At 47.6% G+C, this 26093-nt stretch overlaps 1 protein-coding gene and 1 long non-coding RNA gene across 9 annotated transcripts in view; one reads left to right on the top strand and one right to left on the bottom strand.

Moving 5' to 3' along the window:
* LOC139054517 (uncharacterized) overlaps nt 1-26093 on the bottom strand; it is a 149943-nt gene that overhangs the window by 82831 nt on the left and 41019 nt on the right. The window contains exon 2 of the long non-coding RNA XR_011511301.1: nt 4451-4553. This is a non-coding gene — a long non-coding RNA (uncharacterized lncRNA). The remainder of the gene's footprint in view (nt 1-4450; nt 4554-26093) is intronic.
* The window catches only part of LOC135904029 (AT-rich interactive domain-containing protein 3C-like), a 247089-nt gene that overhangs the window by 206498 nt on the left and 14498 nt on the right, over nt 1-26093 (top strand). For all 8 annotated transcript variants that reach the window (XM_065434597.2, XM_065434606.2, XM_065434615.2 and 5 more), the window contains 3 exons: nt 12182-12365; nt 18682-18950; nt 22982-23200. In XM_065434597.2, the coding sequence (XP_065290669.1) occupies nt 12182-12365; nt 18682-18950; nt 22982-23200 (672 nt within the window). The remainder of the gene's footprint in view (nt 1-12181; nt 12366-18681; nt 18951-22981; nt 23201-26093) is intronic.

Genomic DNA, 26093 nt, shown 5'->3' with positions numbered 1-26093 from the left:
CAGTCCCAATACCCTTGAGCAGGTGGCGTACACGGTCACTCTCTGCCATCGAGGTGTTCACGCGGCGGCAGAGGGCGAGGACGTCCTCTATGTACGAAGTGTAGGACTCGCCTGAGTGCTGTACACGCTCAGCAAGCTTCTTCTTAGCGATATCGGAGCGGACAGACGAGTTCGCGAAAATCTGGCGTAGCTGGTGTTTAAAGATGCTCCAGTTGACCAAATCGAGCTCATGATTGTAAAACCATGTTTTCGCAACTCCGGTTAGGTAGAAGGCGACGTGAGCAAGTTTTGCTGATTCGTTCCAGTGGTTAAAGTCACTCACGCGCTCGTAGAGCTCCAACCAGTCTTCAACGTCGTCACCTGGAAGCCCAGCAAATACCGGTGGATCCTTCTGAGGGGTGGTGACTGTCCAAGAAGGGGTTCCCGCAGGAGTCGGCAAGGTGGATGTCGTGGTACTGGTCTGCTGGTCTTGCGACATGGTCGAGTGCAGTTGGTAGAGGCGGCGACCCGAGCGGAGCTCCAGGGATGTAGCGTAGGTGAAGCTGGAGAGAGACCGGGAGCGAGAGGGCGAAGGGACCGGACAGCACACTCCACCACTTGTGAGACGAGGTTTAGGCAGCCAGTCTCTTCTTTATTCTCCCGAGACAGAGCCCCACCACCAGGCCCCAAAACGGTGATGATGAGTATGTACAGGTGAGAATATGAAGCGTATGAATAATGCTCACACTAAATATATATATATATATATATATATATATATATATATATATATATATATATATATATATATATATATATATATATTACAATTAACGCTATCACACTTTTTGCCACTTTGACCACATGCTCTATAGACTCTCAGCCAAATAACGACCGTGAGCCCTGCCACAAAAGCCTCTCTTGTTGCCCAACTTGGGAGTTGCTCATTCCTTGTGGCCCTCTTGTCGATTTCCTGGCCTGCGGAGAAACTCTGCACTCGAGGAATGTGCCACCGGAGAGCTAGGCTCGGCGAGCGCCATCTTCGCTCACATTCCGCAGCTTGTGCCCGAGCAGCGGTGCGGGGAGGTGACATTGTAGCGAGGCGGCACCCGCACGCCTGTCCACTGAGCCCGGGTGACAAATGGGCAGCGAGGATCCAAATTTGTCACCTCCGAGCCCACGGCGCTGCCTGTCGTGTGCCTCGTTGGGTTCTTCTTTGCGTGGGTCCTCTGGCGAGCGACGAATGTCGTAATGTAACGGCGGCTCTTGCGCGCTCGTCCCTCCGTTTTGCAAGAACTGCAGTCGCGCTCCGTCGAGGGTGGGCAGGTACACGCTTGCTTAACGAGATGTGCCGAGGTATCCTTAGGGCGAGGAAGACATCAATTGTCGCCATGCTGTCTCGCCCTCTGCCTCACGCCGTCTCGCGTACGTCATTCGTCTGCATCGAACGCGACGCTAGGAGGCACGCAGCCTGGCTGTAGCGTGTTCCATGTGGGCAGATGCCTGCGGGGCCGCCCGTTGCCTGTCGCCAAGACACTTCGATCCTCGCAGATGCCGTCCGGCTTACTGTTGCGGCGCCGCCAGGAGTACAGAAACGACGCAAGACAACAAACATCAAGAGGTTCTGCAAGTAATGATGAAACATCTGGAGTAGGAACCGTATTGACAACTTCGAGTTGATATCGCACGATGCAACTTTGATTGCTTTAATAAAGCATCTTCGGCGTCTCTTCTCGCACCTGGCTGTACTGATTTTCTTCATCCGCATGTTCAAACCAACGTGCTCTGAACAAAGCGCATTCGGATGACAAGCGACTTTGTCCAATAGTGCTAGTAAGCTTTCTTCTCACTGCTCTCACCGCCTCCTCCTGGCAGAATATTGTTGCCAGCGCTTTCACCGGAGATTATAAGGTTCAGCGAAGTGGCTTATCTCGTTTTGTTTTCATACCAAACGTTACGGTCTCAGAGAGAGCGTTCTTCCTCAAGGCGAGTTGGTGACCAGCTGTCGACCCCGCGGAATATGCCACCCTACTGTGGCAGGATGCACGTCATGGCTGGTGTTCTTAATCTGATCTGATTGCGATTTGCCCTCCGGCAAGTGAATCTTCAGCCGCATCATGTGCAAAGCCACGAACGCTGGACAGCACCGACTGGCAGCGATTTAATAAATATCAGAGGTGTTGCTCAGCTTCCTGGTATTCGCAAGGCAGGCAGGCGTCATCCGACGCGTCTATAGGCATCAGAGAGGCTTAGTCGGTCAGATATACCCGTTTTCCAATCTCGCCTTTCCCAGTAGTTAGGACAAAGCGCCATACTATTTGACCTTCAGGCATCCGTTCATTGATTCTTGATCGGTGCAGCCGATGGCGTTGAATAGACATCACTTGGCGTAACTGTGTAGTGACCACCCTATCTAATAACTCAACGCCTGCCACATAACCAATGCATTCATATGAGCATTTGATTTATATGTGATGTGATACCATATATAAAACATAGGTGTTCGTATATGATTATTGCATATGTGACATATGTCTCATATTTATTTGTTTGCTTATTTATTGAGAGGTCAATATCTGCAACATATATTCACTTTCACCACTTTGTCATAAAAAAAGAAATAGCGAAATGCCATATTAGGCCATCTCGCGCCCTATAGGCAGGTGGCCGCGTATATGACGGCGTACTACACGTATACCAAGCGGTGCCGCTTCGTGCATCTACGCTTCTCGTCGGTCCTAATGGGCGGCGAGACGTCGCGATATTGGCGTCCGCCGCCGAGGGGATTCTCGTGAAAAGGACGGCCCGGCCCTGCGGGTCTTCATCGCGAGCGGGGCTTCCGTGCGGGATGAGCGCCGCTGCCCCCGCGCTGCTGCTGGCCGCGGCTGCTGCGGCTGCGACCAAGTGGCTGCCCACGACTCTGTAGCCGGCTGCCCTCTCGCTACTGCTTGGGAAGCCCCTCGCGCAATATTGTATACGTGCCATGGCTGGTATGTGCATGCATATATACAGTATGGCGGCGGGCTTGGGCCTTCTGCTCATTAGGGTTTGTGATTGCGTTTTTGTTTCTTTCGGCCAATGTCGATTTTCTTTCTTTCTTTCTTCCTTCCTTTATTTCTTTTTTTAACGCATATAAAAGTGCGGATGGTCTGGTCGGTTCCTATAATAGCAAAAAGTACCTGTATAGAATACGAAGAGAGCGAGACAGAGGGAAGGCTTAATGAGAGGATGGCGCCAGTGGAGCATGCCTCTCTCGCCCCTGCTATGCTATATGTATATGAGTGTAAACAATATGAAGCCAAGGAAAGATCAGGGAAAATTGTTTTTGAACTGTGCAATATAATTATACGTCGATATTTTATAAACTTTATATTTTGTAAAATATAGGGAAGTGATAGCGGAAGAAAATACAACTTCTTGTCGCTGGTGGAAAACCCGCTGTGGTTGCTCAGTGGCTACGGTGTTGGGCTGCTGAGCACGAGGTCGGGGGATCGAATCCCGGCCGTGTCGGCCGCATTTCAATGGGGGCGAAATGCGGAAACAACCATGTACTTAGATTTAGGTGCACGTTAAAAAAACCCCAGGTGGTCGAAATTTCCGGAGTCCTCCACTACGGCGTGGCGTGCTTCATAATCAGAAAGTGGTTTTGGCACGTAAAACCCCATAATTTTTTGTCGCTGGTGAAAGTCGAGCCCATAACCTCCACATGATCTGTGCAGTGCACTGCCAATTCAACTACAAAGATGACGCTTCTCCATTCATCGTCATGCTTGAGTGAAGTTGAGACCTAGCCCAATTGCTAGATGGGACACTTCGTGGGAAACTCAATTTTGATGCTAGCGTATTTCGCGGCACCATTTTAAGGACGACTATTTCATAAGTGGTGATAGCCCTAGTATTTTGACTATGCAGACATGACTTTACCACTTGGCTTCAATTTCGCAATTGCAGCATTACGCCAGAATGTCACTTTTCTTTTATTTAGAAGCATCTTACAGACATAGTAGACATATCAAAGTAACCTAAATAAATGAATTCTAGTGAATTAGCACTTTTCAGGTAATTATACAAGGTATCGTTAATTTTTCTTGAGGCTAGCGTTCGTCTGTATGCACTAGCCTAGCTTGAAAACGACAAAGCTTTAGATATAGTAACTTTGTTTAACTAGCCCCCGTTAGAAGAAAAAAAAACACCATGTAAATTACCTTCTTTTAAAATGTTTTTGATATCCCCCCCCCAAAAAAAAAACGTTTGTTTGTTCTCAGTGGCCGCTTTGAAGTTGACAAAGTAGATTCTTTGATAGCCCATTTTCCCGTACATTTGTCCTTCAATAAACTGCTTTGCTTGTTTTCGGATCAATGCGAAATTTTACCACCGTTTTCAAACGATGCATATCTCGCTGTTCGGACGGACGGTTCACACACACTGTTGCGTGCATCACTTTTTGAAGGAAGAATCATATATGTCTCACTTCCAACATGCGCCTTCCGTGCTACGTGTCCACGACAGCGTTGTCCAGGAGGAGGAAGAGGAAATTTTAATGGAGAGGAAGGAGGAGATGCCAGTCTCGAGATCTAGAGATACAGAGAAATGGAGAATATGCTATCGTACAATGAGCGTATATGTACAGCATGTTGTCCTATACGCGAATAAGCACTATAGGCGCACTACGTGGAATGCTATATACAGTGGCTGGTAGCCTACTGCGATGAGTTTCTTGAACTAAAAAACTTTTGTGCATCTCTTCTGTACTTAATACTGCGAAGCATGATCACTTTTGGGCATGCTTGTGAAGCTAATCAATTTTCAGTAATGATGCTTGAGAGTCGTTCAAGATAAACCGGTTGAATGGGTGCAGTTGTGAGCTTATATACATTTGTTTGCTCGTTTAAGCCGGCCTAACTTTCCTGTGTATACTGTTTGACTAAGCGATAAGGAGTTGTCGATATCACCACTGATGATGCCAAACTCTCCTTAACAACAACAACAACAACAACAACAACAACAACAACAACAACAACAACAACAACAACAATAATAATAACAATAATAGTTTATTGATCCAAGTGAGCTGCCATATTTGACAGTGTACTGGTAACATATACCGGATGTCTCAGCAAACACTCAAATTTTTTTAAAGATTGCCTGTGGTAGATAGCACAAGTCTAGTTCATGAGCTGGTCTATTCGAAGAGGCGGACATTACTTGCAAAAAAATTGAAATGCATGATCGACTAATTAACAAAAAAAACACTAATGAAGTTTTTAACTAATTGCCTTATGGCATACATTGCCATTTAAGAATTCTAGCCGTGGAGTTCGCAAGGCGGATCCACATGAAACGAATTCCCAGGACGGCACCAGTTTCGAGATGTTTATTCCCGAACTTTGCGGAGAAGTCCAGTGGTGTTCCAGTTACTTTCTAAATACGTCCTTTTATGTATTCAAACACAAAAGTAACTGGAACGCCAATGCATTTCTCCGCAAAGTTCGGGAATTGCGAACGAATTAGTACTTATTAATTAAAGCTTCATTGTGGATTTTTGTTAATTAGTCGATTATGCATATCAATTTTTTTTTACAAGTAGTGTCCGCCTCTTCGAGTTCATGAACCAGCCCATGAACTAGAATTGTGCTATCTACCACAGGCGATATGAAAAAAAAAGAAAGAAATCTGAAAGCGTTTGTTGAAACACCCTGTGTCTTCCTGCGTTCTCGCGCACTGGCATAAAGTGACGCAGTGATCTTGTGGCCCATTGGAGCAGGCCTGTTCTGTGTGTCTCACGATGGCGGCCTCGTTCAGCAATGTTTTCCAGGGTTACAACGTCGGCTTGTCGTTGCGTCATTGCCGTGCCCTTTTTGTCGCCTCCGCTAAAAGATGCGCCGCCGCCAGTCTTCGCTCGGGCTGCAACCCCTCAACGTTCCGGAGGACGCGGCGGCCCGAGCCGCTTCGCCCCCCGTGTCGCCCGACGTCCTTGTTTTTTCGAAGCTCGCCGCGTGAACGGCCGCGCGAGCGCTGATGCACGTGGCCGGGGGAATTAAAAAATACAGGCCAGCTTGGAAGCCGCGTGTTTGTTCCTTTGGCGCCTGACGGCGTCATTTTACGATCGCCGTTAGCTGGCGGCCGAGCACGGCGCGCGTTTTTATTGTGCGGGCCACGTGACTTTTCCACGTCGGGTGGGCGTGGTGCGGACCGTATAACTCCGTGCGCGCGCGGCCGAGCTTGCCGACTGTGGAGGGGGCGCCGCGCGGTATTTCAAATGCGGCGAGGACGAGTCGTCCAGAAAGAAAAGGCGAGCGAGAAAGCAGCAAAGAGAGATAAAAGGGGCGAAATGGCTCGGTTGACGGGATTACCGCGGCAGAAGGCCGTGTAATAGGTTTATTCGGCAAACGGGCCCATCACACGCCGTGCCTTCGTATGTCTTTCGCGGCGAGGTGAAAGGTCTGTCCGATATCTATAAAAGAACGGCAAGCGTTAATGCATTTCGAGCGTTTTAATTGCTCGTCTCTGGTGTTGTTTCAGCGCTTGCACACCCAGCTGTTGGGGGCTTCGTTAGCACCGAAGAACGCGCTCTCGCGTAGGACACATGTACGCCTCTTACGCCATGTAAAATCGGAAATGTTTTTCACTGCTGCAACACAATCGTGTATTCCTATTGCTTTTTAAAGTAATATGTCAAGGAAACAGTCTCAATCGGAGGGAACAAGACTGTACGGCTTCGAATTGCAGCTGTCTGATCTGCAAGACCACTAACAGCGTCCCAGCACCCAGTTTATTACTTTTTTTTTTATCCTGGCCATCTTCGCGTTATGTTGGACAAGCTTGAAACTGGTGGGGTCTGAAGCTTCATACCAGGCGGATATACATATATCTATATATACGCACCGTGGTTGCTTAGTGGCTATGTTGTTGGGCTGCTAAGCACGAGGTCGCGGGATCGAATCCCGGCCACGACGGCCCCATTTCGATGGGGGCGAAATGCGAGAACACCCTGTACTTAGATTTAGGTGCACGTTAAAGAACCCCAGGTGGTACGAATTTCCGGAGTCCCCACTACGCCGTGCCTCATAATCAGGTTGTGGTTTTGGCACGTAAAACCCCATACTTCTTTAGGTGGATATACGCCTCAAGCACTGACCAGCTGCAATACCGGCAATATTACTCAGCAAATTTTGCTAAGTGTTTAGCTAATTCGTGATTATCAGTGGTGTATAGGCACGTCCGCCGCTTGTAATACACGTTACTGAAAAAGAAAAAAAAATATCTAGAAAGCGTTATCTGCACAGCACTGTCTTAACATTTTCTCAGCTATTTTCGCTTGGAACAAGAAGCGTGAGACTCACCGTTTCCGCCAGTATTCGTTCACACGAAACTGAGCAAAGTCGCACAGTTATTCAGAGTTCTTCGATGCAGTCAAAATGAAAGCACATCTACATTACGGAGGCTGAGCGTTGCCCAGGTGACGTTGGGTTACCTGCTAAGATGGCGGCATAAAACCGCTTTTCTGTTGACTGACCTCCCGCTGTCGCTTCGCTAAGAAATGTGCATGAGCCTGGGAAGAACGTCCTGCCCAGCAACGGTCATCTGAGAGCTCCAGCATCAATGCACTTTGCGCGTAGGATTTTACACCGAAGAATAAGCGTGCATCTTGGCGGTCATAAAGCCCGCCATTATGCGGGAAGTTTGGCTTCGGCATTATTCTCTCTTTATTCATACGCGGGCACCACTGCGTACACCGCCTTCACTCCGTGTACCGCAGCGCGTGATCGACCGCCGCGGCGACCTATACCTGCCGGACGGCTCGTCTTGTGTGGGCCGCTGCTAGTCTTTGCGAGGCGCCTTCATCTGCGCGTTCGCTTTGGTGCGCTGCGTGTCGCTTTTCTGGCCGCATCATCTCCCGCCCCCCATATTCGACGGCACAGGTTATATCGAGCGCTGCCTATTTTGTCCTCATCGCTGTCCGATTTTTGAAACTCTGTGTGGCGGTGCCTTCTTGGCTGCTGGACCCTTCAATACGTCACCGAATGCATTCAGTCGAACTCGCATTTCACGTTCCCAGTGAGACCTCCTTTCTTATCTCTTTTTTTCCTTCTTGCTGTTGCGGCGTATAGCAGCCTGCAACCGCACTGTGATGATTCCTTTGATGGTAGCACACCGATTCTCTCTCCTCTGATGTCCACCAGCTTCTTGCCGTTCTTCACTCCTCTTTCATCTCCTTCTTCTCAAAACGAAGTAGCAGAAAAGAAGCAAGCCAGTAAAAGAAGGCGGGACGGGGCCCCGCGACACTGTGATCCCTCTCTCAGGATAGCCCCCCGCCGTTATAATATCGGCCGTGCGTTCCTTGATTATGATGACGAGCGCTGTCGCAAGCGCCCGGGACACGTCTTCTGCCTCTGCCGGCATGCCCCCTTTCACTTCTCTCCCCTTGCATCCTCGCCCCTGCTCCAGGCATCGTCCATCGCGACATCGTGGCTTCCGTTGGGCGGTGTGATGACCGACAACTCGTACCGGCTCCCTTTTCTGCGTTTCTTGAGCGCTTCTGCACCTCCTTTGATCTTCGTCCATCTCTTCCCACCGATTCCTTTTGCCACGCAAGCGGGCCTTGCCACGTGATCGCGCGCTTTCAGTGTCGGCTACCGCGATCGGCCGTGCCTCCGTGCCGCACGCGAGCCATCGGCGTCCTTCCGCGGAGACAACTCTGACGGCGCCTCTCGCGTTCGCTGCGGGCTCTTGCTTGCATTACACGGATACCTGCCCCTCGTGGCGCGAAGGGAGCGTGTCGCCTTCGTCGTCGTGCGACTGTCTCTCTTGCAGGTGGCGTTTTGCGTCGCGATGAGGAGAGCTCCGTGCGTGAGGCACCGCAACCCCCCCCCCCCTCCCCCCATCTCTTTCCTTTCGTACTCCTGATTCAGAGTATCCTCGCACCGCGCTTCTGGTTCTTCTGCTCCTGGTGCGGGCTTAAGTTATGGAAAAATCACACATGCTAGATTTTGATCCCTGCGGCGCGGCTCGACGCCGCTCGTTCGATAGCCGTCCGTACGTGTACCGTCACTTTTTTCTTTTTAGTCGTTGCTCGCATTCGTCGTCTCCCTGTCCCGGACATATTTCCATTCCTGACCCCGCGGGGCATCGCCGTTTTGTCCGAAAGATTGAAAAGGCCTCTCTTCTGCGGAGACGTGGCTAAGTTATTCGTGACGGGCCTTTGGCCACGCGGTCCTTCTCGTGTGTGCGCGGCGCTCCTGCAGCTATACATGCGAAATCCTCCCGTTCTCTCATACGCCTTTCACGGTAGCCGCACTGCTTCTGTGTCGTCGTCATCCGCTACGCTCGGCTTGATTGCGGCCTGCCAGACGCCCACTTTTGAGCCGAATCGAGATTTTTCTTGACTCCGTCAGTAGAAAAGAAGCCTTTCTCTGGCTTCTTTTCTACCTAAAGCAGCTGGAGCTAAAACTGGTGGTGGCTTTCCTGGTGATGCAGTCTTCACTATGCTCGGTTTCGTTTTTTCTGTGCTTGGGCACTGTAACCATAGTGCACAAATAGCATTTGTGTTTATTCTTGCTTTTGATCGCCGATTTGCCATTACAGAAACTGACCTGACCGGCCTCTGATGACCTTGACGTATGTCAACGGCTTGCTGTTATAGTAGTAGTATTCCGTAATGGTGCGCATATGTATAGTATACTTACCCATTTCTCGACTGAAAAGGGTAACCTGTTTGAAACCGATTGATAAGGGTTGCCTGTGATGCGCTTCGGGCGGCGGCTCACATTGGTACCGATGTCGAGGAAACGTGGGTGTGACTCTGCCACTACATTCAAATCACAAAAATAACGCTACATGGACTGGCCACATGTCTATGCCGCTCGTCACCATGTTGTCACGGTGCGTTCTCAATTCCAGCGGGCACTGGGTTGAATCCGCTGCTCCTTCTAATTTACATTAACGATTTTTCCGCTAATATTTTCTCAAGGATAGGTAGCTTGAGCAACAGATTTCGTCCTTTCTTTTTATTCCTCGCCTTTCGTTTTGAAGCTTTTCGAGTCAAATCACGAAATGTGCGCGCTTACTGCGCACGAACCGCTTTCTTCTTGCGCATTCTACAGGTTTACGCTTCCCGTTGCAGGGCGTCGTATAGTTGCTTTATCGAATTTTCGAACCACAGGCACCTCTTCGTAAAGCTCGATGGTCCGGAGAGTTCCGCGAGGGAACCGCGGAAGTTCTCAGGCACGCGGCGCTGTAGCTTTTATGGAATGTCTCACGCGGTCGCGGGACGCCTGGCATCAACTCCTGCCTACGTGTTCCCGTTCTTCCCACGGCGAGCCGACATCGCTGCACCCCGTTCCGCTTTGGCGGTGAGCGTGTGATGGCACCGGCTCGGCGCTGCTACCGGTGTGCAGGAGATGGCCGTTTAAGCCGCACTACCTTGGGCCATTTCTGTGCAGCGAGAGCAAAGACACTCGCAGCCGTTGTTCATGCATTCAAAAGCGCTATAGGCATCCGAATGTGTAGTGACAGTGCTATGTTGCGCTCAACCATTAGCTGGACGGTCTCTACGAGGCTGTGTGCGAGACGGTAAAGTCAGCGCGTGGTTAAGTTTCAAAAGAACTAATGACACAAGGGACACTGTTTGCCAGCCGAACGACGCCTTCGGTTTGCTCAGCACAGTATAAAAATGGTAGCGCAGAGCGAAACAAGTGTTTATCCGTCTTCTCATTGCTTGCGCTGTTCAGGATTCAGTGCACACGTCAACGCGTACTCGCCACGTGTTATGCGTTGCAACTCTTGCCACTAGCCGCGTCATCGCTTGCATGTTTACATGGCAGGCGCGACAAGCGCAATCAAGGTGTCACCTCCTGTCACGAGCGGCGTCACTAGATACTTTTGTACTGACTGCGAGGCAAAGCTCGCGTTTGAGGGTAGTGTGCGCAGTTACTCCGCATGTGCTGGGCTGTCTTGAAATATAAGGTAGAATAAGTGGGTGAACGCCGGTGTAAGATTAAGCACGACACGCGGTTTGTTGAGCTACCTGCGTTGGAGACTGGGAACAGGGAGAGCACTACGGAATGTTAGGAAAGGGACAGGACGCCAACGTTGGCTGTACCTTTGCGGGAGCAAGGAACTGCGCAGTACAGTCAAAGGCTGTCTTGACATCGTTAAGATTCCGTCGCGGATTGATGATGCACGTTGCTGGTGCTACTGGTATTGAAAGAAAAAGCCAACTAAAATCAATGCCTTTGCAAGAATTTGGAGGGTTATGTATCTTGCTTAATACAGGGACCTGTAATCACGTATGCGGTATAGAGCGTTTTGAATTTCGATTATTTCTCTAGCAGGGCGAGTGGATTGAATCGTATTTGAACACTTATTAGATGGTATTTCGCTTGGATCTGTTTTTGGTAGCGGGTAGTGGAAACGAAGGTACTCTAAGTTTCGCTATAGACCATGATTCTTTTTGACATTTATTTTCCAATGGACGACTGTTTCCACGGCGAAGGACCACAGCGATGCGACTATAGTTAGATAGAAGGGAAATGGCATAGGATGAAAGCACAGCCGTCGACGGCAGAGTCGATCTTGCTTTGTACTTTCGACAAGATGCGATCGGGCACCGTATACGTTTCCTTACACATTTGCCTTGATTTCCGACATTTATAAGAACACGCGTAATAAATAGCGTATCAAGTGCCCAACACGCCTTTGCATGTGCGCGTGAATCTTGCAGCGAAATAGAATTCATCCCACTAAAACGTCAACAGGAGGTTCGAGCACGCGCGCGTATTGGCTGCCGTAGTCCAAAATGAATCGACGAGGCAGAGAGCTAACGGCACGGCGGAAAGGGACAACATCTACACTCGCGCACAAACACCGAACCGTGAATATTTCATTATTTTTTATGCAAATAAAACAGAACTGAGCGCCGAGACAGAACTATGCGCACAGTAATATTTTAACTGCGACTTCCGTTCCCCTCCTTCCAAAATGCGCCTCCAGCGTTTTCATGCGCACATTTGATGGGATTCCGGAGCGCTGTAGCACTGCTGTCTGTTATCGTGACCGTAAAGTGCAAGCCTCTTCTCACACGCACACAAATATGCACAGGAACGCTTTATACGTTCCCTTGAGCTCACCATGTTATTGTTATCACAGCTTCAACTGCCTTTGTGTTATCTGCGTGTGGTTCAGTCGCTGTTCCTCTGTGCAGGAACGCCCGTTAACCGGATTCCGATCATGGCCAAGCAGGTGCTGGACCTTTTCGAGCTGTACCGGCTGGTCGTGTCACGGGGCGGCCTCGTTGAGGTCATCAACAAGAAGATCTGGCGGGAAATCACTAAAGGGCTCAACCTGCCCTCGTCCATCACTTCGGCGGCGTTCACTCTGCGTACACAGTAAGTCTGCGGGTTCGGTCCGGCCCTTTAACCAAAACGCCTTGGCGGCAATGGTTGCCTTCAGATTTGAAGTCAGCCCTGCACGCCTGCGGCTTGGGCCTTTTACCAGCGCTGGCTGTGAAGCCCGGCGTAGTCCATAAGCGCAAGAAGCGGACGTGTTGCTCAGTGTCCAAGGTGCGACTCGCGTGTAGATGCTGATTCATGCAACGAGTTGCAACTCGGCTGCCCGAGCAGCTAGAGCATACCGCATTTGAGGCGACACATATAGTCCGAGCACAACGCATGCCAATGGAGCATAAGTGCAGTCAAATGCTGCATGAAACTTACGTAGTAATAGAATGGTCGTAAGCTAATCAAGATTAAGCTAATCAAGACGCATACGAGATCTTGAAACTGTCCCCAAGTGTTCACGTAGGTAGATCCTGGCAGGGAGCATTACCATGCATATATATATATATATATATATATATATATATATATATATATATATATATATATATATATATATATATATATATATATATATATATATATATATGTATATATATATGGTAATGCTCCCTGCCAGGATCTACCTACGTGAACACTTGGGGACAGTATATATATATATATATATATAATTCAGTTAGTAAGTACACGTAATTTCCCCCCATGTTGTCCTTCGTGTCCTTCATTGTTTGTTGGCTTCTTATGATATGATTAATAAAAATTGGGCCCTTCGGTTAACCCCTTTCTTCTCGTTCATTACATAACGAGGGTCTCGAATCCGGCAACATTGATGCCTTCAGGTAGCGTGCGTGGGTTTATTGACCAGTTGCCTTTAGCCAAAGAGATCACGTACTTGTGACGCCAGTGACAGAAAGGATGTTCCACATCCGCCGCTAGGGTTTGTGAGTGGTGGCGATGGCTATGACTACCAGTGTTCTAGTAGGAAACATAAATACCGAAGAAAGCTCTATCGGTAGAACATCGCACACGTAATGTGAAGACGTGGGATCGTTGCCCACCTGCGGCAAGTTGTTTTTTTATCCACTTTCATTTCCATTAATTTGTGATTTCATTAATTCACTTAGAAAGTACAATTTCCCCATGTCCTTGGTGTCATTGCTGGCTTCGTAGGATATATATATATATATATATATATATATATATATATATATATATATATATATATATATATATATATATATATATATATATATATGTGTGTGTGTGTGTGTGTGTGTGTGTGTGTGTGTGTGTGTGTGTGTGTGTGTGTGTGTGTGTGTGTGTGTGTGTGTGTGTGTGTAACGTTACTATTCCTAACGTTACTTCTTCGCGTTGCACCCGTTCGCTGGTGCAAGCATTTCCTTGCAAGCATTCGAATAAATTCCCTTTAGCGACGCGACTTTGTCACGGAGGGTGAACACAGCATAGCCACGTACGTGTGCTGCTCTTTGGTCGCCCAGTGAAAGCCACGGCTAGCTTCGCCGGATTTCTTTCCTACACGAGCACAACGCAGGGACAAGTGCCGCCGTGTGCATGGCTCTCTCGCCCTCTTAATCCCATCGGACCACGCCCGTGGATCGGACGCATCGCCGGAGCAAGTTCTTTCCACCGTCCCATCGGCAGCACGTGGCATTAATGTGCGCGCCCCTTTTCCAGCGAAACGAAGCGCCAGAGCAGCTTAATTACGGCCGCCTTGCGGACGCTTCGCGCCGTAAAACAGACGCTTTGTATGCACAGAAAGCCCCGAATGAAGCTTCTGGCCGATCGGGGGCTGTATGAGAAGGGGAAAGAAATCGCCAGATATTTATGGACCCTCTAATAGAGCAGGAAGGGTGCTTGATGTAGCGCTAGCCAGGCCGCGATGTCTGCTCTGATAAGGCTCCCATTCGGGTACACGTACGCATATACGTCGCCGTGCCACGTCTGCTGCGGCTACTTTGATTGTAGTTTGTTTATTTCTGCCCTGAAAATAAACGGAGCGGCCGTTACCGCGGCGTATCGTCGTTCCTTCGGTGTCGCAATACCGCAACTGCGTAGATTGCGTGATTTTGGTTGTGCGTCAGCGCGCTTTGTTTATTACAGCCGTGTAACCCTGTCTACGCGGATCCAAGGGCTTTATTGCAAGTGAACGAACGGGACAATTGGGCAGCGGCATCTCTACAGCGAGCGATACTAGAGGTTCGCGCGCACGATATACCGCAACTTTATTTCGAGGCATCGCCATTATGTTATAGGTCGGGACGTCGTCGAAAGCAGATGCGTATGTGGCGACATTGTGCCAGCCTCAATTTAACGATGACTTGGAGGAGATTTGTCTCGCCTTGCATGTATGTGCTGTGCTCATGTTCCCGACATGGAGAACCCCAGCGCCAACAAACGCGCTCAACAATGTTTGGAAGCTACGAATTTTGACATAATTACTCGTTGAGTCGCGTTGATTAATTTTCAGATTTACAAAGCACGCACACAAAAAAAGAAATCTTGGTTTCTTTCTCAGGGGTTAAAGGACAGGTGGCAAGCATGCAATGTCCGGCATGCTTGTCCGTCTGACGGACGGGTAAGGCGTGGGAGCGGGGTTGGGGGTGAATTAGGGTGTGCCGGTGATGACGCTGTGAAGGCTACTGCTGTCGGGCGTACCCAGGTCCACTCCTCCTGGTCGTGAGACTCTTGAAAGAGTGATATTGTTCGCTGTGTTACTGATGAGCCGTGAATTCTGTAATAGCATTTTCCAGGCATTGCTCTCTGTTTCCAGTTCTCCAATTTCTTATGTGGAGTAATTTTCTGTTCATCATCTTCTCAGTGTTCGGCGAAGATATTGACATCTTTCTGGCGTTCGTTCAAATTCTTCGTTAAACCGACGTATATCGTTGGACGCTGAACCGCGCATGGAAAGTACATGCAGCCACTGCAGAGTCGCCACCACCACATCCTTGTCCAGGCACATCTTTAGGTTCTCATCTGCATTTCTTTACGGGAATCTGCGTTCTTACTTGAAGACACTTCCATGAACAATGCTTTGCTAAACCTATTAACCATACGTCACTAATGTTATCCTTGTTAGTGAACAGCAGTGATCGAACAAGGCTTGCGACTGGAGCTAACGTTTAGACAAGGGCACCTGCTTTTGCAGGGCAAGTCCCCCTTGCCCAAACATTGTTGTGGGATGCGAAAAGTGGCGCATCGCATCCATGTTAAACTATGGTATTGTGCTAGTAGAGCAAACCATGCTACACGTGATTCGCCCTGCTCACGAATCGCGTCTCACGCGGTGCACATAAACGCTGGCATATTGCACGGAGAGAGAGAGAGAGAAAGAGAGATGGTCGTCGTGTGCTCGCCACACGCACCAGTAGAACGCAAATGGCCGGAAACAGGAGCCACTCTCTTTCGGATGAACAGGGATGCTATGCATCACTTGTAAACGTGGTCCATAAGTACTAGCGCGATGCGCTAAGAAATACGATATGCTACTGGCGCATTCGTGAAAACGCGATTCGGAATTCACATCCTTCGCAAGAAGTGCAGATCCTGCTTGGCTCGACATGAGCACAGGACGTAAACATGCGCGCAAGGAGTTATATATATATATATATATATATATATATATATATATATATATATATATATATATATATATATATATATATATATATATATATATATATATATATGTGTGTGTGAGGGCAGTAAATTGAGGCCGCGATTTGCATGCTCGCTCGCAATCTAAAGCGCGCATGTAGTCGGCATACATATATTTCGACTACATTCATATACGCAGTTGCTAACGGCATGAATATCGCCAGGAATTGTGTGACAAGGCCATGAGCAACAGGCTGGTGATTCACTCATATCCTCAGGGCCGTTATATAGTGTAATTGTTATTTTGTTTGGTTGTTGCTTTCTTATTATCCATCGCCCGCGGGCCGGCGGAGTGCCCTTTCAACGATTTACGAAGCGCAAAAAGGAAAATAAGTGGAATAGAATCAGCATCGGAATAGAGTTGCCCCGGCCCGACCCTTTCCCAACAGCTCTCTCTCTTCTTCGCATTTCATGGCGGCGTTCTGTTTATTTCTCTCTATCAACGTGCCTGTGCGCTCAACGTCATTTCCTCGGTCATTTGTTTCTCTATAGAGCGCAAACAAGGTTCGACAGCTGCCCTTTATTTAATGGCCATCTTGCTATTTCATTCCGTTCCAGCGGCGGCGATTTTCTTTTTGGCCCGCCGGCAGAGATGGTTTCTCACGCTGGTGTGCTTTGCATTCGTTTCATGCCTGCGCAGGGTCTGCTCCGTGTTGCCGCGATGCGAGGAGCACTTAATTAAACAACGCCACCGGCCTCCTTGGCGAAACTTGTCATCGACTTTGCATCCCCCGCTAATCGACAACCGCCGTCACGTATGCCGTGCCGGTTTTCAAGGGGCCTTGTCCAGCAGGCACGGGCTGTCGGTATCTAACCGAGGGCTTGCGTATGTTCGCGCTGTTGCTTTGAGTTTGTACCTTAATGGTACGGGCACTGTTAATTTTAAATATTTTGCGAGCCTTAACATCCCGAATAGCTTCCCCTGTTACACAGTGCGTTGTTGTTGTCGATATTGTTTCACTTAGTTCAAGAACGCTGCCAACGTTTAAAGGTGCTGTGGCAAAGGATACCCACAAAATCTTTATATGTCACTGTTTTATACTTATGAGCAGAAAGGCTGTTACTTATTAGTAAACTAATAGAAAAACATTTGTTTCGCTTCTATTTCGCCACTATTAGATTTGTATTCGATTCCGTGTCAAAAATTGCTATTCGCACAACCGTAGAAAAGGACGCATTGTCGTTGAGGGTACTTATTTTCGTGACAAATTCGGCCTACTGCCTTAAAACATTAGCGACCTATAGGGTGTACTTCCATCGGAACAATCAATTTAGTTCGATACGCTCTCGTTTGTTAGTTCTTTTTTAGAATGTACGCCTATTGACTAAGTTTGAGCTTAGAAACGGGAACAGGGAAAACGCGAGAAGCATGTAATTAGCCGACTAAACTAACTAACTACAAACTAAGTGCAAATAAACGGATGAATAAACGCTGAACTGTCCCATTTGCTTGTAATCAGCCATGTCGTTTATCGACTGTTGTACATCTCGCCGCAGTTTTTCGCGTTGCCCCTTGCCATTCTTCATCGAGGGAAATGCAGAACGACACTCGAGGCATATCAGCGCATCCGGCACATGCATACACATCAAACATTGTCCAGCTTTCCCTGACTGCAGCAAAATCAACCATAGGTGCCCGACATCGGTAAAAAACAGGCTGGCTGTCCCTGAAAACCGCCTGTCGAGTGCTTTAAATAACACGCCTCAATAGCAGTCAAATGTCCATCAGGCAGCGCGGAGAGTCACAACAGAGATACTCGGCAGTATCGTCCCTACCTGCATCTAACAGCGAGCTGTCTGCGTCTGGCTTCATATGCGCATCGGGAATGCCTTTCATTCATTGTTTTCCCTCGCACGGTTCAACCTTGTTTTCCGGCCCTCGACTGTGGCCCTTGCCCCAGATATTCCGGTGCCCTATCGCTTGCTGTCCGTCGAGCAGACGAGAATGGAAGACGTTTGAATTGATCGGGGAATTCGTTGCAGTGTCCCTTATCGCACGTCCGTCCTTGCGCGACTGCGGCGGCCGCTCAAGAAGGGTTCGATAAGCGAGTCCGGCGTCCTTCCGGCATTCACCGGCGAAGGGGACTCCGCATCGGCAACCCTCTAAACATGCAGTCCACGGATGCTATGCTGAACGTTGTCAAGTTCCGCCATATTGTCACATTCACCATCTTGTTTGCTGGTCTGCCAGGAACCTCTCTAATTGGCTGAAAACGCCAATATGACAAAATTTGACATGGTGGAATGTCGTGTCCAGAATAACACCCCTTTTCCGTTTGTATGCAGGGCAGTCCACTAAACCATTACGTATAGGGAAATGAAAACTAGGTACACCAATACAAACTGCATGCATTTTAACATATCGAGAAAAAAAAAAAAGACACGTAGACGCAAGCTGCATATTTGCATAAGTGCACAAACTTGCACTTAGTTTCGAAACGAAAGTTCTGATAGAGTATATTTAAACCGTTTCAGGCCTCCACATGTTACACATGCTATAAGATAAGGTAACCGGTGGCTGAAATATAATTGCGAGTCTTCCACTGCGGCTTCTTAACGCAACGCAGGCGTGTAGCTTTACTAACGCTATCAGGGCGAAGGGACATTTACGCTATTCACCAGCGCTGAAGCGGCATGGCGCGAACGTGTCGTCCTCGGCAGTGGTCTGAGTCATTCGTCGTTTGTGCAGGTACATGAAATACCTGTACCCATACGAGTGCGAGAAAGAGAAGCTGAGCCAGCCCGACGAACTGCAGGCGGCCATTGACGGGAACCGGCGCGAGGGACGACGCTCCAGCTACAGCCATTACGCCGAGATGATGTCCTCGGCCACGGCGGCCTCACTCTCGGGATCCCGCGGCAGCAACCACCACACATCGCCCATCAGCCTCGTGTGCCGGCAGGCAAACGGACACGCGCCGCCACCTACGCAGCACCACGCGGGTGGACCCTCGTCTGGTCAGTGACGTGTGTCATTTGTGAAACCCTTTCGAAACTTTTTGTCAGAATGAGGATCTGCTGCACTAATGGAACGTAGCGTCCGAGATCGAATAGCGCGCGGTGTGTGCGCACGCCTATCTCGCAGGCCTCGAAAGGAAGTGTGTGTTCGAGACTGCAGCACTCAGAGCTGCTACTGGCCAATCTAGTTGGGCTTGTGTGCATTACGTCCCTTGCACTCTGCAACGAAAGCTCGCGGTCTCCATCAGACTATGTCGTTATAGCCTCGCGTGCGCAACCGCATTGCCGACCAGCACAATGCCAGCACGCGCGCAGGTTCCCTATGGGAAAAAGCTGTACTTAATCAGCCGGCCTACGCATGCATGCCAGTTATGTAGACTTTTAAGGTAGGTTGTCCGCACAAATTGCAAAGAAAAAAAATTGCTTGGCTTATGTGTAAGCGCTTTCGAATCTGCGTGCTACTTGGTCCTGCACACTAGTGAGCACCTTACTTAGAAGTCAGCACGCCTTCTAGCTTGCACAAAGTTGCAGTTTTTGCGAGGCTAGAATCTCACCGGTCTTGTGCGCTCTGATTGCGCGTCTATCTCCCAAAAGCTTCTCTGACAATTCGCCCTTTGTTTCCCGTAATCCATTGCTATTATATCCTCCACACTCAGTCGCCATATTCGCGTGGCATTTCGGCTTGTCCCTATTTTTGCCCGTGTAGTTTTCCAAGACTGTTCTTTAGTAGACGCGCAAGTGGGAAGAGCGTGTCAGAATTTACCGGCGTAATTTTCAGGAACTTTCATTACAAAAAAAAAAAAAGTTTTGATGCCATCCCAGGAACTCACTAAGGCTGCTTCGCACATTACCGATGCACGGCTTCAAGTGCACCCATGGTGATGGTTACGCCTAAGCACAATTTGGCAAGTTCAATTCCTTTGGCGTGTGGCGAAAGTTAACTCATACCAAAGTGTTGCAGACACAGTGGAATTGAATGCATGTCTTGGAGTCTCCTTTGGCCATCCGCCAAATAGCCTTAAAGCTGTAGACAAAGGTTGTGCCTGAAAGAGGCACGTGTTTTATGTGCAAGCAGAGGAACGTTGTGGCACTTTGTTCTTTCATTAACGAAAAGCGTCAAGTTGGCATGCCTCTAATGAGCTGCCGCCCAAACATTTGTAGTGTTAGTAGGTTTTTTTTTGTGTGTGTGTATGTGCACGGGTACGACCTCTCCTGGTAATTACCATATCTGGAAATGAAGTAAAGTGGGATGCGTAAGGTTTTAAGCACATAAGCAGCTGTCCAGAGTAGTTTGCACCAATAAGCTGTCGTCAGAGTGGTTCGATGAACAGGTTTCAGCGAAAAGGACGCAACGACAAAACGCAGGAGAAAGAGAAGGCGAGCGCGACCAGCGGCGATCCTGATACTGGACGTAAGTACACGCCAGTTGCGAAGAAAGTGGGGAATGCAAGCTGCAGCTGCGCCAATCTCAAAGTTGAATTAAGACAGCCTCCGAGCGACGGGACTGAGAAGGGGGCCTCACGTTCGATTCCAAATGGTCACGGTAGAGGGAACGAACATGACTCCATTTAAATGGAAATGAACTCTGTCATCATAGCTGCAGCCGTTTCGGTCCGCGGGCTTGCGAACACTGTGCGCATAAGCGCTCGCCGTCCCTGATTGATGATTTGCCGCGCTGCTGTGCGAGTGGGACGCGTGGCGCCGTCTTTTGGTGATGGCCGTAACTCGCCTGACAGAACAGCAGCTCGCACCGCCTGACACCGGTCGCTTACGCTTCTCGCGCTGTTTTAGGCGCTGCCGTTCGATTATTTATACCGATGGCGCGCTCTTTACGCTCACTCGAGACCAGATTCGCATTGGAATGTTAATCGAACGGAACCTCTGTGATGTCCTGAGCGCGGTTCACTAAATCTTGTGCGCACGGCGAAAAGAGAAAGGAAAACGGGGGAAGTGGGCGGGTTTAGAACGGGGCGGGTTGTCCAGGAGGTGAAGGAGGCGAAGGGTAGCACGGTGTGCTTACGCCGCCAAGTTAATCGGGTTGGCCTGGGCGAGGCTTGAGGCGAGCGGATTGTTTATTGAATAAGCGTATTCACACGCTGTGGCTCTACCTGGCTAGACCGGTCACGATATTAGATTACCGCGACGGTGCGCCGGTGCCGGAGGTCAGGCGGGTCTTCGTCGTTGACGTCGTCTGCTTGAAGTGCGGCTGTCGAGTAATTGGGAACGACCACTCTAGAGTGGCTTTTTGTCTTTCTTTCTTCCTCCTTTTCGTTTCCTTCCGCTGGATGAACTGATTGATCTGTTTTGATCCGTGGCCAACTTCACTTTGCTCTCCTGCTCTCGTGTCGCCGATTATTATGCGTTGCCCAGTGGGACATATGTTTCTTTCTTTTCTTTCTTCCGGCAGTTGTGTGCGTTAAGAGGATGGAATGACCTCGGCTTGTGGACGTGCATGCTTCGTTTATGTGGGCTTGTTTATGCGGACGGTTGAAAGTGTAGACGTGACCACAGCCGACGGTTGAAAATTACTGTTCCCCTTAACGACAGGCATGAAAGACGTCAGTATAAAAAATTGACATTCCTGGGTGATTAATTTTTTTCTTAAATTTACATCCACGAGTCATGTATGAGCCTTGTTATGAAAGTTCTACAAAAGGGTTGTAAGAAAGTACAAATAAAGAGTGGATCACCTTTGTATAGTGTCGGAATCACCATTTAGAGCACATTCTAAAAGGCAGTAAGTGATGGCGCATCAAACCGAGGTATAATTCCTGTGCTCACTCTAGCGCATTCATCAATTATACCCCCCCCCCCCCCCTTCAATTGATACCAATACACAAAACATGCTCAGAGTTTGAAGTCGAGGTTTGGAACAGGTATGATTGAAGAACACTAACATTAAAAGGTTGTCAGTACAGCAGGCGATGTCCATCAATACTAGTGAACTATTACATTTGATTTCAGCCGTACTAAAGTTGCAGCTGCAAATCCATGAAGTACTGTTAAATGATAAAGACTGTTTTATTGGTCATCTAGTTTATTTTGCATGATACAAATCTCAAATTGCTTGCAGTGGTCTGTTGATGCCGCTACCTTTGTTGTAAGATCTCATTTATTGGATTGTGCCTAGTGCAAGATTAAAATCAAGCAAGGACTACCCCTGCACTTATACACAGTCAACTCCCAAAAATTCGACCACACTGAAAAGTCCCGCCAAGAAACCATACGTTGCTACAGAAGGAAAACTTGTTTGGTTAGAATGCAGAAGCATGTCACTTTGGTTCCTTTGGGCCCCCATCTGACATCAACTGGCAAACCCTCATGCATGTAGCGGTTACTAAAACCTTGAAAATGCAAGAAATTAAAGCAGATGGCACTACTTTTCTTTTTTGAGGAGTTTTTTAAACACTGATGACAGTGTTCAGGTTTTCGGCCACTCACTCATGATGACACTGTCAACAATGTCACAGTACAACATTGAGACAGCGTTTAAACATGTTGGCACTGTTTGCTGCATGCTGGTTGACTTGTGCTTCAACAGGAAGAAGCCAAAATGCATTACAAACTACTTCCAGTAATATAAACTATTTAAAATTTGTTCATGTTGCCGTGATTTATTAATTTTACATTTAGGATAATTCGACCAAATCTCCCACTCCTGCGAGAGTCAAATTAACAGCAACAGCTGTCTGCTGTATTGCTCGGCTTTCGTATCAATTTGCGAAATAGACTGGGTCAGCATCATTTAGGCATTTCATATTTCCCTATGATAATAGGTTAAAGTGACATCTTGTTCTTAAGTGTACCAACAATTGCTTTTTTTATTGTGTACTTGTTTGTTTTTAAATTTGCTACTCTCTAAAGTTCCGGTCACATCAACTAGAAGGAATGAAGCTGCCCTTTCTCCATAATCAAAAAAATTTAATGTGAACACTTGGTTTCAGTTGTTTGTGTTCACCAGTTGTATCTTGTTGGCACATTCAAGCTCTTAAGCGTTGCTTTAATGTAACTGCATTGTTGCATTCTTTCAGGTGATGAAGAGAATAGCCTGTCACTGTTCGTGCCGCAGCAGGAGGCCTTAAACCTGGAAGTTCCACGTGGCGGGAGCGCAGACCACAAAGTTCTAGATCCACGAAGGCTCCTAGGTGAATCGTTGGGTCCACCTGCTTCTAAGCGATTTATTTCTTCCGAAGAAGACAGCCTGCTTGCCCACTCTATGCACACAACACACATCAAGATGAACAGCAGAGGTGAGTGCTCTTTTGTGCTTATGCATGCAGCACTGCATGCGTAATGTGGAAAGAGTGAATTCAGCTCCCACCTGTATGTGGTTTTAATATCAAGTTATCTTTTTGTCTACTTTCATTTTGGTTCTCCTTATTATTTTCTACATTTCAATTAAACATAACCAATGGCTTCCACTAAGCTTTCTCTGGCTTTCTCCTATGGTTCTAACAAGAAATTCTGACCCATGGTTCCTCTTATTGCTCTTTATTCTTCTTTCTTATGGTAAAATCACAACTGACTGAAATACTTTTGCACTTGTGTGGCTGTAGGCAAAAAAAGAGGTAGCAGAGGAGTGAATGAATACAATAATTTGCATTTTATCGAAGTTGTAGAGACAAAAGCAGGTAACCTTGACCTTCTGTTCTGGTGTATTTAATGTGAATTAGGCCATAGTGGCAGGAAATCTGATTCCAAAGATTACAATGCATCCAGAGTTATTGTTGTTTAGCAGTACCCTTAAAACAAAACGCTCGGAACAGAGTGAGCAGAATGCATGTACGGGATCAATGCATCCAACCGTCCAACACAATGAAAGCTTTCTTTAAGATAAAGTTAGTTGTGGAATCTGCAGAAATATGGCAATGACTCTGCCAGCTGTTTTTTTGTAAAGTGAAGCTTTGTTTGCCTATCACTCCAAGATTTGGTGTAAGTATGCCCATGTTATCATGAGTAATGTTCCTGTATGCAAGATGACTTGCATAGAACTGAATGTCGGCCAAAAGAGTAGTGCAGTGAGTGCACGTCTGTCCAGCGTACTGAAAGAATAAATTGTAACATAAAACCTGTATATATAATGTCGGCCCATGGGTATCTCTAAAGCACAGAGACCTCTTAACAATAAGTACTGACAGAAAGTGTTTCTTGTTGTTATCGCTTTATTTGAAAGCTGTCACACTAGTATGGAGCCTCAGTTCTCTGAAAACACAACGAATAATTAAGTTTTGATGCGACAAGTTAAAAATGTGTGCCAAGCACAGCATGGCTTCGGATGTAAAAAAGAATTCATCAGGTCATTGAAACTTGTGGCATTCTTGTGGTACAAGATGCCACTGATGCATACACATACATGCATATAGCTGTGCTGCTGAAAGCTGAGTTCCTACATTTCCAAAAGAAGTGAACAATTGGAAGAGCTATTTTGGCAGTATGGCCAAAATGGCTGTGCTGCCATAACCACTGCACCAAACTCATTATTTATGATGTCACTGAACTGGCACTTCAGCTTTCGGTGATGTGGCAAGTCCCTTTTCTAATATCCGAAACTGCACTGTGCTTGATGGGCATTTTTACTGGGCCCTACGAAAGGTACTGTAATTATATCTGGCACTCACAAAAAAATTGAGTCTTTATGCTGTAACTGCGAAGTCCACAGTGTCTTCACTCAGGGTCCACCAGGGTATCGAGCATTGCAGTACTATGTTTTTACTGTGATTATGGTTTGTTATATACATAAGGCTTGTGCTAGTATACTGTGTTCTACAAATATGAGGCTGACTTGCTGATAGTGAAGGCTGCACCAGCAGTTATGCAAACATAAGTAATGTGAAACTAGCCATAACATGTAAATTCCTGCAGAAAGCTTTCGTGACAAGTATGGGGTGTTTCCTCAGTGCAGTTGTGTTGCGTGTGTGTGTACCTCATTGAGCAGAGTATAGACTGGCATATGATAATGTAGGCTGTTTTCGCAACCCTGGAAACATGAACATAAAACACACCAAAATTGGTGCATTTTTGCTGATAGCTTATGTAGCGATTGAGCGCAGGCTACTCTTACAGTCCTACAAACAATGTGAAAGTGCTTGAGCCCATGCTTTTCTACAAAACACTTGATGTGAGTACGGCATGTTTCTGTCCTGTCTTGGCAGTGGCCAGTTCCACCTAAAAGATGGTCATTTATAGCATCTTCGGCTGTGCTGATAGCCATACATGCATGTCTACGACTGCACAAATACTATCACATAAATACGATTGCACAAATATATTTCTATCATGCCACAAAGGTGAATCGGAAAGTCTTTGCCCCTATTTTTTTTAAAGCCAAATTACGGCTCTAACTGCAAAGTCAACCTGCCCATTCTCAGCAGTGGCCCTTTCTTGGACCGGCCCGGCCTTGTCTGCCGGTAGCTCTGTGGCACGGCAATGCTGTCAGTTACTGAAGATGCCGGTTGTGCTTCACATGTCTATGAAGTACGAGCAACGAAGTGTGATTTGTTTTCTATGGAGCATGGGATAAACAGCCAACGAAATCCACAGGAAAATGCAGCCCACGTGTGGAGAAAGGTGTCTCACTTTGAGGAGTGTGAAGTGGTGCTGTTGTGAGTGCAAAAAAGGCTGTCGAAGCCAAGACAGCTGTCTGACAGTGGTTCCACAGTCAGCTGGACGAGTTATACCACAGGGGCATCTCAAATTTAGTGCTGCGTTGGCACAAATGTTTCAACAGGTGGAGGGATTATGTGGAAAAATAGTGTAGGGTACATAGAATAGTATGAATATTTGTAATGACCTGCATGTACCTTATTTTGACTAATAAAAAATAGGGGCAAAAATTTTCTGATTCGCTTTTATACAGCCGTCAGCAGCAAAATGCATTATTTGGCTTCACCTGTGGGGCACGGTGCCGTGGTTTGATATGCTTTTTATCAATTCAATAATCAAATAAGAAAATTATGTGTGCGTGAAAATTATTATGTGTGTCCTACACTATTGCTGCTACCTCGCTAACTAAAACAAGCCTTACATCATTTAAATTCCAGCATTGCATTGGACCTGGCAAACCTTTTTTAAGTCAAGCTAGGATGCTGCTTATGTGCTAAACTTGATGAGAAGTTCTTGGTTAAAGAGAAAAGAAGGAGAGAA

The sequence above is a fragment of the Dermacentor albipictus genome, chromosome 1 (assembly GCF_038994185.2).
Source record: "Dermacentor albipictus isolate Rhodes 1998 colony chromosome 1, USDA_Dalb.pri_finalv2, whole genome shotgun sequence".
Taxonomy (NCBI): Eukaryota; Metazoa; Arthropoda; class Arachnida; order Ixodida; family Ixodidae; genus Dermacentor; species Dermacentor albipictus.
The sequence above is the reverse complement of the archived record's forward strand: the minus strand, read 5'-3'. Positions and strand labels throughout refer to the sequence as shown.